The sequence below is a fragment of the Salmo salar genome, chromosome ssa24 (genome assembly GCF_905237065.1).
Source record: "Salmo salar chromosome ssa24, Ssal_v3.1, whole genome shotgun sequence".
NCBI classification, from domain to species: domain Eukaryota; kingdom Metazoa; phylum Chordata; class Actinopteri; order Salmoniformes; family Salmonidae; genus Salmo; species Salmo salar.
The window spans coordinates 22,632,419-22,649,078 of NC_059465.1; the positions used below are offsets into that span (position 1 = coordinate 22,632,419).

General features: G+C 42.4%; 1 protein-coding gene across 2 annotated transcripts in view; it reads left to right on the top strand.

Annotated features, from left to right (window-relative positions):
- Positions 1 to 16,660, top strand: part of LOC106585532 (transmembrane protein 132C) — a 214,353-nt gene that overhangs the window by 88,131 nt on the left and 109,562 nt on the right. For both annotated transcript variants that reach the window (XM_045706869.1, XM_014171844.2), the window contains exon 3: positions 9,894 to 10,037. In XM_045706869.1, coding sequence (XP_045562825.1) covers positions 9,894 to 10,037 — 144 coding nt within the window. The remainder of the gene's footprint in view (positions 1 to 9,893; positions 10,038 to 16,660) is intronic.

Below are 16,660 nucleotides of genomic sequence, written 5' to 3' on the forward strand. Positions count from 1 at the left end.
TCGTGTGTGTGTGTGTGTGTGTTTGTGTGTTGAGACTGAGAGGGGTGTTGTGCTGTAAATGATAGGCATGTTTATCCGTACGCACACGTTTGCCTGCAGATTAGCAAGTGCCTGCTGTAGGAATCAGTGGAAACACACTCCTCTCCTGCAGGATGGGAGCCTCTCTTTTCTTGAGCTGAGCTCCTCTACCTGCTCTCTCGCTCTCTCTTTCTGTTTATTTTTATTTTTTAATCAGTTCATCTCGAACAGGGTGACACTTTTAGGTCCTGGGACCTGGGAAGATACTGCCATATACAGGATAGATGAGCAGTTGAACTAATCCTCTATGTAAATTAATAACTGTACAAATTACGGCCTAACTGCCATCCAAGTCAATGATTTCCTCTTGGAATAGTTGAGGCAAGGAGTTAGAGCCATCTAAGTTCTTGGTTAAGGTAATCTTATGGAGATACAGGAAAGCAATGGTGCCTCTGAGTTGAATTGAATGGAACACCTCTGACTGGATGGCGCAAAAGTGGAAATGTTATGCAAGTGTCTTAGTTATGTACGAGTATTATTAACTTACTATTCATATGTATCTCTCTTTGTTGTGTGTTCCCCATCTTTATCTTTGTTTTGTCTACCCCCTCTCTATCTTTCTCTGTCTCTCTCTCTCTCTGTCCCCCGACTGTCGTCAAAATACAATTAGGAGACAGATTTGTGAGGAAACCACAGATCCGCACACCATGATCCGCACACCATGATGCTTCCTTTTTGCACATAGCTCAGCGTGTTGACACAAAGGGTGGTGTAATTGTCACACATATATGCATACAAAACAATTTTCCTCTCTCCAGTATGGGCACTCAGGAGAGCAATGGCACAACATACAGTAATCTCTGCTGTGTGATTCTGAAATGCAAAGCCAATGAAACATGTTCCCTCTGTGAGGTGGAATGTCCGACCACTGAGGGGATGTTACGGACACTTGCGGTCCATGGTATAAAGGTACAGTAGGCTACATGGGCCAGGGAACCACAAGTTCACTGCTATGCACCATAGTCACATTGGTCGCAACCCTTTCTTTTTACTGAGCCACTTCAGGTCATCTGCCCTCCCAGTCTGCCATGCCCCTGTCAGTATGGCTACAATTATAAAATACATGAGGTTATGTAATAGATGCAAATATGGCCATGGGCGCAGGTGGGGAATTCTAAATGCTTTCTTATCATTCATGTTGACATTGTGATGGTTAAAAGGGACACTAGATGAATAATTCATGAGAGATTAAAAGTGGGGGCTGATATGGCTGATAAAATGACTGTCCTGGGAAATATTGTGTTTACACTGATTTCCTAAGGTGTGCTGTTGTGTGTGCTGTTGACAGTAATCTGAGGCTAGGCTGTTTACAGTGAGACTTCATATTTATTCATATTTATAGAAATGTAAAATGTGTGACAAAATGTTGGATTTTTTGTAATCCTATTAACATTTTATTATGACTAAAAACTGCTTACGAATAACATATACTGCCGTTTCCAGATGGTAGTTACTGTTGTCTCTGATAGTTGTCCTATAGCAGCTGTTTCCCTTCCCTGTTGAATGCCCGAGATGTGCGGCACGACAGATCGATTTAACTAGCAGCAGAGTGCACAGTCACACTCTGACTGCAAATGTAACAGGGTTGGTTATGTTTCCACTTGGTACTGCAGAAATATGTATTCCTATTGGTTGGTTGAGTTTTACATATTATACAATTGGTTATGCTTGCAGATAGGGGACGCGAACGTCACTTCTTCCCAGTTTATTGACATGCAAGCGGTCGGTCACGTTCTGAAATAGTGGAATCTATTTACGTATATTTACAGTGTGTACGAGTTAACTATGTACATTTCCTGATATATACTGTACATATACAGTTGAAGTCGGAAGTTTACATACACTTAGGTTGGAGTCATTAAAACTCGTTTTTCAACCAATCCACAAATTTCTAGTTAACAAATTATAGTTTTCGCAAGTCGGATAGGACATATACCTTGTTTATGACAAAAGTAATTTTCCAACAATTGTTTACAGACCGATTATTTCACTCCTAGAGATGAATGTACTTTGGTGCGAAAAGTGCAAATCAATCCCAGAACAACAGCAAAGGACCTTGTAAAGATGCTGGAGGAAACAGGTACAAAAGTATCTATATCCACAGTAAAACGAGTCCTATATCGACATAACCTGAAAGGCCGCTCAGCAAGGAAGAAGCCACTGCTCCAAAACCGCCATAAAAAAGCCAGACTATGGTTTGCAACTGCACATTGGGACAAAGATCGTACTTTTTGGAGAAATGTCCTCTGGTCTGGTGAAATAAAAATAGAACTGTTTGGCCATAATGACCATTGTTATGTTTGGAGGAAAAAGGGGGAGGCTTGTAAGCCGAAGAACACCATGGCAGCATGTTGTGGGGTTGCTTTGCTGCAGGAGGTACTGGTGCACTTCACAAAATAGATGGCATCATGAGGGAGGAAAATGATGTGGATATATTGAAGCAACATCTCAAGACATCAGTCAGGAAGTTAAAGCTTGGTCGCAAAGGGGTCTTCCAAATGGACAATGACCCCAAGCATACTTTCAAAATTGTGGCAAAATGGCTTAAGGACAACAAAGTCAAGGTATTGGAGTGGCCATCACAAAGCCCTGACCTCAATCCTATAGAAAATGTGTGGGCAGAACTGAAAAAGCTTGTGCGAGCAAGGAGACCTACAAACCTGACTCAGTTACACCAGCTCTGTCAGCAGGAATGGGCCAAAATTCACCCAACTTATTGTTGGAAGCTTGTCTTTGTTGGACATCTGTTACACAAACGCACACACAAACACGCACACACTGTGAACTCTTTAGCCGTCGGATGGGAGAGGGCAGACCATACTGTATCTGTCACACTACAGTGGCCCACAGTGAACTGAACAAGAGAACTGACTAGACATGCACGCCCATGTAATAGACACACACATATAGCACATGCACATCTTCCTGTTCTCGTCCTCCTGTTCTCGTCCTCCTGTTCTCGTCCTCCTAGATCTATCCTCTGCCTTCGACAGCGGGAACTATCAGATCCTCCTTTCCACCCTCTCAGGGCTGGGCGTCTCAGTTTCTGCACAATGCTGGATTGCATCCTACCTGGCAGGTCGCTCCTACCAGGTGACGTGGAGAGGATCTGAGTCTGCACCATGAGCTCTCACTACTGGTGTCCCGCAGGGCTCGGTTCTAGGCCCTCTCCTATTTTCTCTATACACCAAGTCGCTCAGCTCTGTCATATCCTCACATGGTTTTACCCAATCATTGCTATGCAATTGACACTCAACCACTTTTCTCCTTCCCCCCTTTTTACACCCAGGTGGCAACACATCTCTGCATGCCTGGCAGACATCTCAGCTTGGATGTCGGCCCACCACCTCAAGCTCCACCTTGGCCTGCCTTCTCCAAGACTTCTCCATCATGGTTGACAACTCCACAGTGTCCCTCCCAGAGTGCTAAGAACCTTGGCGTGACCCTGGACAACACCCTGTCATTCTCTCGCTACTGCAGGTTCATGCTGTGCAACATCCGTAGAGTACGACTGTTCCTCACAGAGGAAGAGGTGCAGGTCCTAATTCAGGCACTTGTCATCTCCCGTCTACTGCAACTCTCTTTTGGCTGGGCTCCCTGCTTGTGCCATCAAACCCCTGCAACTTATCCAGAATGCCGCAGCCCGCCTGGTGTTCAACCTTCCCAAGTACTCCCATGTCACCCCACTCCTCCGCACACTCCATTGGCTTCCAATCGAATCTTGCATCCACTACAAGACAATGGTACTGACCATGGGAACTGCCCATCCCTACCTTAAGACTATGATCAAACCCTACACCCAAACCCGAGCACTCCGTTCTGCCACCTCTGGTCTATCACCTCTGAACTCTTGGCCCTCCCACCCCTACTGGGCTCAGCTCCCACCCAGCCCAGTCAAAGCCCACTCACCCCAATGGTGGAACGAGCTTCCCCCTATCGTCAGGACAGTGGAGTCCTTGCCCATCTTCCGAAATGTCTGAAACCCATCCTTTTCAAAGAGTATCTTAAATAAATCCCATGGCGCCCCCTTAAAACCCTACTACCAATGACTTTGCTGATAACTACATTATTGAGGAAAAATGTACTTGGTACGACTGTGATATGAGGTTGTCTCACCTAGCTATCTTACGATGAACGCACTAATTGCAAGTCACTCTGGATAAGAGTGTCTGCTAAATTACTAAAATGTCAAATGTAAACACTCATTACTGTAAAATATGTGTGCTGAATGAGACATCTGTGCATTCCAGAAACCTGCAAGCTCTGCACACCAAATATATTATTTACCAACATCTCAATTGGTCTCAGACAACCCTTAACAACCTCCATGTAATGCTGAACAAAGCATCTGTCTTGGTGGGTCTCATAGTGCCTGATCTTTGTTCTGTTTACTGTCCAAAGAGAAGAATTGGTAGAAGATCCAATGTTTCATTGTTGCGCATTACTACAGTATAATGAGCTGTTTTTGTGCAGTCTGGGCCAAGAGAGTGTGTAAATGGTTTCATGTTGTTTTGTATTCCAGGTAAGAGTATGTGAATGACTAGATGTTGTTGTGTAGTTCAGGGTAAGTGTGTGTGTTAATGGCTTGATGTTGTTGTGTATTCCAGGGTAAGAGTGGGGCGGCAGGTAGCCTAGTGATTAGAGCGTTGGACTAGTAACCGAAAGGTTGCACGATCGAATCCCCGAGCTGACAAGGTACAAATTTTCCCTGTGGCTCAGTTGGTAGAGCATGATGTTTGCAACGCCAGCATGGTGTGTGCAACGCCAGGGTTGTGGGTTCGATTCCCACGGGGGGCCAGTACAAAAAAATAAATAAAAAAATAAAAAATGCATGAAATGTATACATTCACTACTGTAAGTCGCTCTGGATAAGAGCGTCTGCTAAATTACTTAAATGTAAATCTGTCGTTCTGCCCCTGAACAAGGCAGTTAACCCACTGTTCCTAGGTTGTCATTGAAAATAAGAATTTGTTCCTAACCGACTTGCCTAGTTAAATAAATAAATAAATAAATAAAGAGTGTGTTATGTGTACATGTGTGTTAATGGCCTGATGTTTGGTGGTCTGGGTACATCCCAACAGTCTTTTTGATAGTGTCAGCTGCTTCTGAGGCGTTTCAGCTCAGCTTCCATTAGCCACGAGCCACAAACCATCGCAAACCACCGTCCCCCCTGTTGTCCCCCAGCAGTCCCCCTGATGACAAACTCATTTTTTCCCCTCCCTGCTGAGCTGTCTCATTCACCCACACTGTGTTGGAGGGGGTGGACCAGTGTAACAGTGAAACATGGCCTCCTGCATGCAGCGCCGAGCCTGGTGATGGAGGATGCAGATGGGCCTCAGCAGAGTAATGGAGGGAAACGAAGAGCAACAGAGTGCCATCCCTCTCCTCTCCAATGGCCTGTGCTGCATCATGGAGCCAGGCAGAGCGGAGCGAGGGAGAGGGGAGCGAGAGGCCCAGGAGCATGCAGGGGACTGCCGACTGGAGACCACTGTAGCACAGCTTCCAACTTATTGGATTTCCTCTGAAGATGTTTGTTTCCTTCACTGCCCCACTGAGGGACAGTGCTTAATTCCTAGTTATCTCATCATTATTTATTGAGGGAACCCTCCAAGGAGTCAGAGTGTGGCTTCTGCAGTCGATCAGGGTCTGAATGAGGAGGTAGAGTGTTAGGCAAGGGTGTAACCTGGTGGTGGGGGGCCTGATGTTATTCTGAAATGGTGTTTCAATTGAGAGTGGACTATAGTAACTTTCTGATTGCCTCAGGACTAACAGTGTCCACTTTGTTATGCTCAGCTCCATTTTGCTTTGCTATGCTGACAGATTTGTGAAGTAGCATATTGTGACTCCCATGCAGTTTCTGAGAGTATTGTTAATGAAGTATTGGAAGTTGAAAACATTTAAAAACACATGACATTTCCTCTTCAGTTGATGTGGGTATTATATTTTCTTTATTCATTTGTTACTGTGCATTATTTGGTATTCAGGACATTCAATTTGGCACGTAGCTCAATACGTTGAAAGAAAATATATTCCCTGACGGGTTGGTATTGATATAGAAAATGCCTCCACCTTTCATTTCTGTGAAAATGTCAGCTCACAGCTTTCCTTTGTTCAGAGTAACACCCAATTGTTGCATTCTATTCTGTAAGTCTCAGACTGTCCTATGACTTCACTGGCTATTTGGGTGTTGATTCCCACTAGTACAGAGAGTGCTACTACATCCATTAGAGTTCCTTTGTGAGAGGGAGAGGTACAAGGAGAGATAGAAAACCACTGATAAAAAGGACTTTTCACTATTCCGTCTGTATGCTGTTAGTGAATAGACTGAGCTTCTTTAAATTATGTCAGTATTTTGCCACGTTTTCCAGACTCCATTGTGTATTGTGGAGGCAATACACAATGGCAATTTACTTGATTTCATGTTTCATAAGAACATCGCAGGTAGATATTTCCTTTAGATTAGTTGTGCCAGCACTCCATTTCAGCACCATGAGTTGCTTTCATATTCGTAGTCTATTTGTATGTTATGATTATTCACTCCCTCCCCAGCTATCAAAGACATGAAAAGCACATTTGCCATAATTCTGTTCTAAATGCTATATGTCAGTTTTAAAAGTTTAGAAAAGTTGAACAGCTCCAGTATTTGAAGTGGTGTATCCACATGGGGAGTGTTAGATGACCAACATTAGAGGAACTCTGATGGGCCTACAGAGCTGCAGGAGGTTCCTCAACTGGATGCAAGGCCATATTGAACATTAAGTCAATAAAGGGACTTTTACTTCAGTCGATGTACTCAATGTACTACACAGTACACTCCCAGCTTCGACATGGTTGGGGAGGTTAATGCCCTGTATTCCTAAGTGCTGGATTCAGCCGAGTACAGAACATTCTCAAATCCAATGTCTGGATGGGAAACTACTGAGAGACATCATGTTTATTCAAGTGAGGAGAAACAAGAACCATGTCCCCTTTGCTCTCTGCCTCCTCCTGAAAAAAACAGAGAGTGAGAGAGAGAGAGAGAGAGAGAGAGACAGAAAGACAGACAGACAGACAGACAGACAGACAGACAGACAGACAGACAGAGATAGGCCTTAGAACATACCTTTACTGTATTTAATATCTCTAAAATGTGTGAGAAGCGAGAGCCATCTTAGAGGAGTGTGTTTACCTGTAACATTAGCTTAAATACTTCATACCCGCATTTGTCATTCTGGGTATGACATTCAGTGTGTTTGCTTCATTTGAAGCGCTGAAATTTAATCTGAAGCGCCCTCCTCTTTTTCGTATGATCCTGTCACATTAGGTCTATCTGTCTGGCTTCACTAATTTTTCATCCAAAGGGAGCTTACTCAACAAACATCCAAGACAAAGAACAAGCTGGTCAAGAGAGCTCAAATTTCTAGAAAGTAACACGCAGCCATGCATTCTGAGTGACCATTAGCCCTGGACTGTATCCCCAATCTTGTAGAGTGGAACCACACCATCTGTGCTGCTGTCTTATTACGCTCCAATCATTGTTCCTGTAATACGCTAATAAGGTTTCACATCAAAGTATTCCCTTTGACTGGCCAGTGAGGGTTTTGTCATTGCATATATGTCTGGTGATGGAAAACGTTTGTTATTGCGGTTATGGCAGACGGCAGCTGGCATGGATTTGAGCTAGACAGAGTCTCAGGACACAGATGATCAGTGAGACATCAGAACTCAAAATATATGTTTGTTTTACTCCAAAGTTTGTAAACAAAGTAAATGTTAACGCTATATAGTCCGAAAACATGGTTAAAACTATAATTTTTACATCTTGGATGGTCATTCCTTCCGTCCATAGCTCTGTCTGTGTAGTGTTGGGAAGGTGTTTGGTGTTGGAAGATGTGTGGTGTTGGGAAGGTGTGTGGTGTTGGGAAGGTGTGTGGTGATGGGAAGGTGTGTGGTGATGGGAAGGTGTGTGGTGATGGGAAGGTGTGTGGTGATGGGAAGCTGTGTGGTGATGGGAAGCTGTGTGGTGTTGGGAAGCTGTGTGGTGTTGGGAAGCTGTGTGGTGTTGGGAAGGTGTATGGTGATGGGAAGGTGTGCGGTGATGGGAAGGTGTGCGGTGTTGGGAAGGTGTGTGGTGTTGGGAATGTGTGTGGTGATGGGAAGGTGTGTGGTGTTGGGAAGGTGTGTGGTGTTGGGAAGGTGTGTGGTGATGGGAAGGTGTGTGGTGTTGGGAAGGTGTGTGGTGATGGGAAGGTGTGTGGTGATGGGAAGGTGTGTGGTGTTGGGAAGGTGTGTGGTGTTGGGAAGGTGTGTGGTGTTGGGAAGGTGTGTGGTGATGGGAAGGTGTGTGGTGATGGGAAGGTGTGTGGTGTTGGGAAGGTGTGTGGTGTTGGGAAGGTGTGTGGTGTTGGGAAGGTGTGTGGTGTTGGGAAGGTGTGTGGTGTTGGGAAGGTGTGTGGTGTTGGGAAGGTGTGTGGTGTTGGGAAGGTGTGTGGTGATGGGAAGGTGTGTGGTGATGGGAAGGTGTGTGGTGATGGGAAGGTGTGTGGTGTTGGGAAGGTGTGTGGTGTTGGGAAGGTGTGTGGTGATGGGAAGGTGTGTGGTGTTGGGAAGGTGTGTGGTGATGGGAAGGTGTGTGGTGATGGGAAGGTGTGTGGTGATGGGAAGGTGTGTGGTGTTGGGAAGCTGTGTGGTGTTGGGAAGCTGTGTGGTGTTGGGAAGGTGTGTGGTGATGGGAAGGTGTGTGGTGATGGGAAGGTGTGTGGTGATGGGAAGGTGTGTGGTGTTGGGAAGGTGTGTGGTGATGGGAAGGTGTGTGGTGATGGGAAGGTGTGTGGTGTTGGGCGGGTGTGTGGTGTTGGGAAGGTGTGTGGTGATGGGAAGGTGTGTGGTGATGGGAAGGTGTGTGGTGATGGGAAGGTGTGTTGTGATGGGAAGGTGTGTGGTGTTGGGCGGGTGTAGCAGGACACAAATGGTTATTCCTGAGTGCACCACACTGGCCTCAGCCTGATTAATAATTTAAAGAAAGGCAATCTTTTCCGTTTCTTTCCATAATTTCCCCTCAGCAACCCGACTGCTCTACAGTATGTGCAGTGAATGTACTAATAACTTTTCATTTGTAGATTTTCACTGTGAACATTATCCCTTTTTGCAGTATTTTCTGCCAAGGACATAGGGCTACTTTAATTTGCTGCAGTTACTGAACACATTTCATGATGTCCTTTTTGGATTCAGAAAATGTTTGTTATTATAACCATTACTGGAGGATAATAGACATTGTATTTAGTATACACATGGAAACAAATTGCATGGTCCCTGTGCCAGGGACAAACACTTTTGTTAATCTACTTCAATAATACATGTTGAAGCAAAACAACACCATGATTTTACTGTAAACAATGTTATTTCTACCATTATATGTACATACAGTGATAGTTTTTTATTGAACTGAAGAACAGCAGTTACACCACAAAACAGAGATAAACATGTACGCCTGGCCACAATTTTCCTCTTCCAGGAGGATACATCTGTTAGTCACATAATTGGCTGGAACGTGACAGAGTTTGAGTAATTATTTGATAGGAAGAAAAGAACAGACAGCTGAGACACATATGAAGAAAAAGGGATTTGTTGAAACCATCTGATCCTTTAATGTGTATTTCTATGGCGAAGACGACATGGTCTGTTGGGCCTCAGCTGTTTGGAGCAGGTTCAGCTGGATGCATACAATGATTCAGTGAATTAAAGATCTATTTGATATAACCACATGTTTAACCAACCCATGCTGCACTGTGTTCTCTCTCATCCTGAGTCTCTGTGTGTTTTTTCTGCTTCACCAGGGTCAAGTTGAAAGAGGGCATGGTGTTTCTGGGTGCCCGGCCCAGCAACCCAACCCTGTGGATGGTGAGCCAGGATGTGAGGAGCGAGGGGCACAGGGTGGTCACCCTCCATTGCCGCAGGAAAGAGTCCAGCTACGGACAAAGGTCAGTCAGGAGCACCTGGATCTCCCCACTGTGTCCTATTGGACATCACTGGTATACTGTATGCACAACCATCTACAACCTGCACTCACCCATCTACAACCTTCCCTTATAGGACCGAAGTCTGCCTTATAACTCTTGACTCTAAATATCACAGTGTTGGCTAGAGTAAACCCAGCTAACACATAACGTTCTGAGAACCATATGTTTCTTAATTCTTGGTGAGAGCGTGGTTGTCCTATGATTATTTTGCATACAACCTTCCCAAAACCTTCTGGGAATGGTGCAGGATAGTTGCTTTGCTTTTAAACATACTCAGCACATTTAAGGAACTTGACAAAATTATTTTCTTGGTATTTCATTACTTTTAACAGAACGTTTCATAATAGTTCAAACATGGTTACATTTAATGTCCTAGGAGCATTCTCCAACTGGTTTGACATTGGGAATGTTCTCAAATAGTTCAGAGAATGTTAAGAAACAGCGTTCTTCTGTGGGAATTTCAGTACTTCAGCATAACGTTTCTTACAGGTTTCGTCATGGTTCTACTTAAAGTCACGTTCTCAAATTGTTCCAAGAACATTAAGAAAACTTTTTAGAAAAACCACAAGGAAACTTTAATATCGTTGAGAGCAGTTCTAAGATTGTTATTTAAAAACATACATTCCTTTCTCAGAATGTTAAGAAAACATTTCATAAAAAACACAAGAACACTTTAGTAATGTTCAGAGAACATTCTAAGAATGTTGATTAAATACATATACATTCCCTTCTCGTGTCAACAAAACTCTCTCTATCCTCTATCTTGTTAAGTGTGTTCAGGTGTTGGCCTCTCCCACTAATTGGCAACACCTGATCTTAATGAGTGCTTGTTTCCTTTGAGATGGGGTCTTTTTGAATAGACTAAAATGAACAGCATTGTTTGCGTATAAAAACATGGCATGCTAGCTCCATCCTGATGCCGGATTGGATAGAGAACAGAACATTATAGGTTCAAATCTTACTGATGTCATGTCAAAATACAAAATACATTTGTTTTCTCATGATTAATGCTTAAGGAAATTAATTTCTGTGTGTCCTATCTGCCCTTGGAATTCCAAAAAGTTAACCCAAAATAAGCTATCAGTGTTAGTAAAATTTGTATTGAAACGTTCAGTCAAAGTTAAGGAAGTTATTCAAAAACCTCAAAATAACCTATCCATTCCGTTCTCAGAGTGTTAATTAAACCTCCCAGGAAAGCTTTCAAGGAACCAAAGTAAAACATTCTCAGAACCTCCCTGCAACCTAAAAATAAACATTTCCTAAACAATTTTCACTTCTGTTCTCAGACCGTTTTAAAGACAATCAGTTTTACCGGTCAGGAAACTTATGGCTTCATTCACAGAACCAATGGGAGAACCATGGGAAACCAAAAATGTACGTTCCCACAACTTCCAAGGAACCAAATGTGGTGATGCCTATGCCCATTTTCTATTATATATTTTTATTTAACCTTTATTTAACTAGGCAAGTCAATTAAGAACAAATTCTTATTTACAATGACGGGCTGGCAAGAGTGAAAAGTCCTCCTGTGGGGACGGGGGCTGAGATTAAAAATAAAAACAAACAATGTAAGACCAAACAGACAACACAGACAGAAGACACTTGCAACAGCACAAATACAACAGCAAACAAACAGTGGATGTGTGTGTGTGCAGGCATGTGTGTGGTGTGTGTAAAGTAAAACAACATGCTTCCTTATAAAAGGCAACGCAAACTAGAAACAACTACGTCTCAACAACCTGTTCATCTATTTGTCCTTTGAACTCCTGTCGTGGAAATTCGAATCGATAATGAGGAGAGACAAGGTCAATCACCAATCAGGATATTAACTTTATTAAAAACGTATCGATAAGGGAGCAGGTCAATACAACACACACATACAAGGTGAATCGATTGAGTGCTCCAATAATACGCAAGGGGTTTATATAGAAACCCAAGAACTGCTTAGTCATGGTTGGTTCCACCCCTCCCCATCAGATCAAGGCATCATAAGCTTCCTTGTTTTGTTCTTGTGGCCAGGTGTAACAGGTCATAGCGCACAAACAAGTGATAACTGCAGTTCCGTTTACTCCTTTCTCTACCAAGCTAGCGTCTGTTCTCTTCCATCCCCCCACAGCGGTGCCCTTGGAAGATAGTAAAAGAACAGGATGGGCTGAATAACTGTGGTCACTTCTCAGAGACTTTTTGTCTTATGCCGTGTGACCAGGTTACTCAGAAGCAAAGAGAAATTGAAACTATACAGGTCTATCTGTTCCTCAAGCTTATCTCCATCCCATGTCCCTGACCACATGGCTAGACCAGCTGCGGGGAGTGAGTGTGGAAGAGATTAACCATTCTTTCTCAGAAGCACAGCATTGGCACTAAAGAAATCTCTCTACTATTGTTAAGCATTGTTAACTATTAATATTAAACAAATCAGGTAAATACGTGATTATTTCTCTCATACTCCTCCAGGGACACCAGGTCGTGGAGTTTTAGGTTGGCTTGGAGGGAATTCCAATTTTCAGGACTGTTAGCATAAAACAAGATTGAGATCTGCGTTTGTATGTGTTTTTATTTCGAGCTAGAAGAGAGGATACATAAAATGCCAGTTTTCCTAAAATAGCCTTATGAATAGGAATGTACCAGTGTTTGAGCCTGCGTTTTGCTAGTGATGTCCACCCGACAGCACTATGTCCAATATAGTATGCTCTCTTTTGATTAGCATACTAATTTCCCCAAACTGAAATAGCCTTAAAGCTGTTTGGTAATTTTCTATCTGTATTATGTACTTAAATGTATCTAGTAAATATTAAACAGATTCCCAGCATGTGAAAAAGGTTACTGCTGTGTTAATTAAACTGGGATGCGGGTCCTTTGTGTGTTCAATGGTTTTCTTCTATGGATCAGAAAGTTGGGTTAATAAATCTAACTTTTTAGTGACAGGTGTAATTATACGGATTAGCGAATGATTGGGAGGTTGGAAAGCTCTGATTATTAAGTCCATCGTCGTTGTTTGAATTTAGCCTTTTAAACTTGTGTAATTCTAATATATTTTTTCCAGTGTTCTTGCTTAAATTCTTGTTAAACAATTCCCCCCACAAAAAGTATTAGGGCAGTAACCATCCATTGATTACTTTGGTTAGTTCAATGCAGAGCTGTGTGTTCAAAAGAAGTAAAAGAGTGATTGCTATTCCAACCTCGATGAGTCTAGAGACTTTGAATGTTTAGGTCTGTTGTACAATTCATCTTGATATCATGAACCAGGGAGGTACCCCTACATGGTCCTTAGCAGTACTAGAACACTGACTATCAAGCATCATGTACAACATAAAAGAAAACATCCAGGCAAACAAGTCTGGCACAGTCAACCTGGCACTCAGGTCTTCTACTTCTCTTGCCTCATCTCCCTGATATAACGCTCAGTGTACTCTCAGCGCTCTGTCTCAGCAGCACCAGGTTGTGCCGAGCCTCTCTCACATGAGTGCGTAGTGAAGTCAGTTTCATTGATTGAAGTGAGGGAGTCGGAGACAAGAGCGAGCATGTTCTGTCTAATCCCTGGCTGTCCTGTTGAGCCATGTTGGATAGACTACTGCTCCCTAATCCCCCAGCTGTCCCAAGTCACTCCATAGGCACAAGAAGCCCAGCCGTGGCTATAATATACAATTATCCTTTATTTTTGCATTGCCTCTCCACCCCTTGCCCACTCCCAGTCTTTTCATTGGAGCCCTTTGGAGGGGTTAGATACAGCCATCTCATCTGTTGAGCTGTCATCCAATTTATCAGCCTCACACTGACTGTCATGTTTCTCCATCCCGTTCTCTCTTTTCAAACTAGCACAATGAGTGGATGTGAGTACTGTCGGTCAATCTGCTGTAGCTGCAGCTCTTTTACCATGGGGAATTTTATTACCCACTTTATTACCTGTTTGTTCACAAGTACTTTTAACCTTGTGTATATGATGTATTTTATAACCAGTACATCAGCAGTGCAGCAGGCATATTGTTCCTGCTATGTATTAAAGGGAATACTATAGGTGACTTGGACGAGTCACACAATCTGGAGTGGTGGCAATTCCATTTGAATTCAGACAAATGTACATTTATTACAATTCATCATGAGTCAATGATTGAATACTCATTTTCTGAAATAATTCATTTAATTTTAATGAATCTCTGAACTGAGTTCAAATTGAGTTGGCTTCAAATCTGCACCAGATAGCCTATCCACACCCAGCTCTGCTGTATAGGCCTACTGTAGCTGTTGTAGTGTACTATAGTCCTACAGTGCCTTCAGAAAGAATTTACACCCCTTGACTTTTTCCACATTTTGTTGTGTTACTGCTTGAATTTAAAATGTATTACATTTAAATTTTTCTGTCACTGGCCTACACAGAATACCCCATAATGTCAAAGTGGAATTATGTTTTTTATCATTTTTACAAATTAATTAAATCTGAAATTTCTTGAGTTAATAAGTATTCAACCCCTTTGTTATGGCATGCCTAAATAAGTTCAGGAGTAAACATTTGCTTAACAAGTCACATAATAAGTTGGATGGACTCACTCTGTGTGCAATAATGGTGTTTAACAAGATTTCTTGAATGACTACCTCATCTCTGTACCCCACACATACAATTATCTGGAAGGTCCCTTCGGACGAACAGTGAATTTCAAACACAGATTCAACCACAAAGAACAGGGAGGTTTTCCAATACCTTGCACAGAAGGGCACCTATTTGTAGATGTGTACAAATAAAAATCAGACATTGAATATCCCTTTGAGAATGGTGAAGTTATTAATTACAATGTGGATGGTGTATCAATACACCCAGTCACTACTAAGATACAGACGTCCTTCCTAACTCAGTTGCAGAGAGGAAGGAAACCGCTCAGGGATTTCATGAGGCCAATGGTGACTTTAAAACAGTTGCTGAGTTTAAGGGCTGTGATAGAAGAACTGAGGATGGATCAACAACATTTTAGTTACTCTACAATGCTAACCTAATTGAGAGAGGGAAAAGAAGGAAGCCTGTACAGAATAAAAATATTCCAAAACGTGTGTCCCCTTTTCAAAAAGGCACTATAGTAATACTGCAAAAAGTGGGGCAAAGCAATTAACTTTTTGTCCTGAATACAAAGTGTTATGTTTGGGGCAAATCCAATATAACGCATTACTGAGTACCACTCTCCATATTTTCAAGCATAGTGGTGACAGCATCATATTATGGGTATGCTTGTTAATCATTAAGGACTGGGGAGTTTTTCAGGATAAAAAAGAAATGGAATGGAGCTAAGCACAGGCAAAATCCTTGAGGAAAACCAGGTTCAGTCTCCTTTCCACCAGACACTGGGAGATGAATTCACATTTCAACAGGACAATAACCTAAAACACAAGGCCAAATTTACACTGGGGTTGCTTACCAAGAAGACAGTGAATGTTCCTGAATGGCCGAGTTACAGTTTTTACTTAAGTCTACTTGAAAATCTATGGCAAGATCTGAATGGTTTGTTTAGCAATGATCAACCAATTTGATCAGAGCTTGAATCATTTTGAAAAGAATAATGGGAAAATGTTGCACAATCCATGTGTGGAAAGCTCTTAGAGACTTACCCAGAAAGACTCAGACCTGTAATCACTGCCAAAGGTGCTACTACAAAGTATCGACTCATGGGTGCGAATACATATGTAAATGAAATATTTCTGTATTTCATTTTCAATAAATTCGTTAGAGTTTAATGTTTTCACTTTGTCATTTTGGGGTATTGTGTGTAGATGGGTGAGAGAAAAAAATATATTTCATCCATTTTGAATTCAGGCTGTAACACAACAAAATGTGGAATAAGTAAATGGGAATGAATACTTTCTGAAGGCACTGTATGTGCTGTCTGTCATACTAGCTTGATTTCTATTTCCACAGCTGTAAAATGCCCACTTCACACATCTTATTCAATGGGATATTATCAAAACCAGAATGACTATAGTGATACATTGTTCATTGTTATTGGATTGCACTCCAAAACTCCAACTCTGCCAGAAAAAAGTGACATTAATATTTGTTCTAATAGACAGAATCTGACTTTATTCGCCAGGACACAACTGCTTACTCAACACAATAAAGTGCCAACTTCTACCCGCCTTGCATGTTATGAGAAAATACACGCTTTCAAATAGTGCGCTTTTTCAGTTACAGATTTATTTTCTCCCTAATACCGTACTACTGTACAGGAGGATCAGAATAAGCTCCTATAGAAACGCACAGATATCAGCTAAAAGAGCACTCTGGGAGATTGGAAATTCACTGGCAGTGGCACTAAAGAAAAGCAGCACATTTAAAACAACAGCAGTCCTGCTTCCTCAGCATGTCATAATAACCCAGTCTAAGTGGACCCTTATCTCCTCAGTAAAAGTGCCTTGTCTGGCCCAAGTTAATGAAGACTGTCTCAGTCCAGATGGATATCCCATCGGTGGCCATTGGGAGAGACCTCATGTAGAGCAGAAACAGGCTCTTTAGAGAACTAGTTCAGTCATTGTAGCCTATTCCCAGGCCTCAGTGAAGAGATACTGTCACACAGACTGAGATTGACACTTACAGTGCGTTTCAA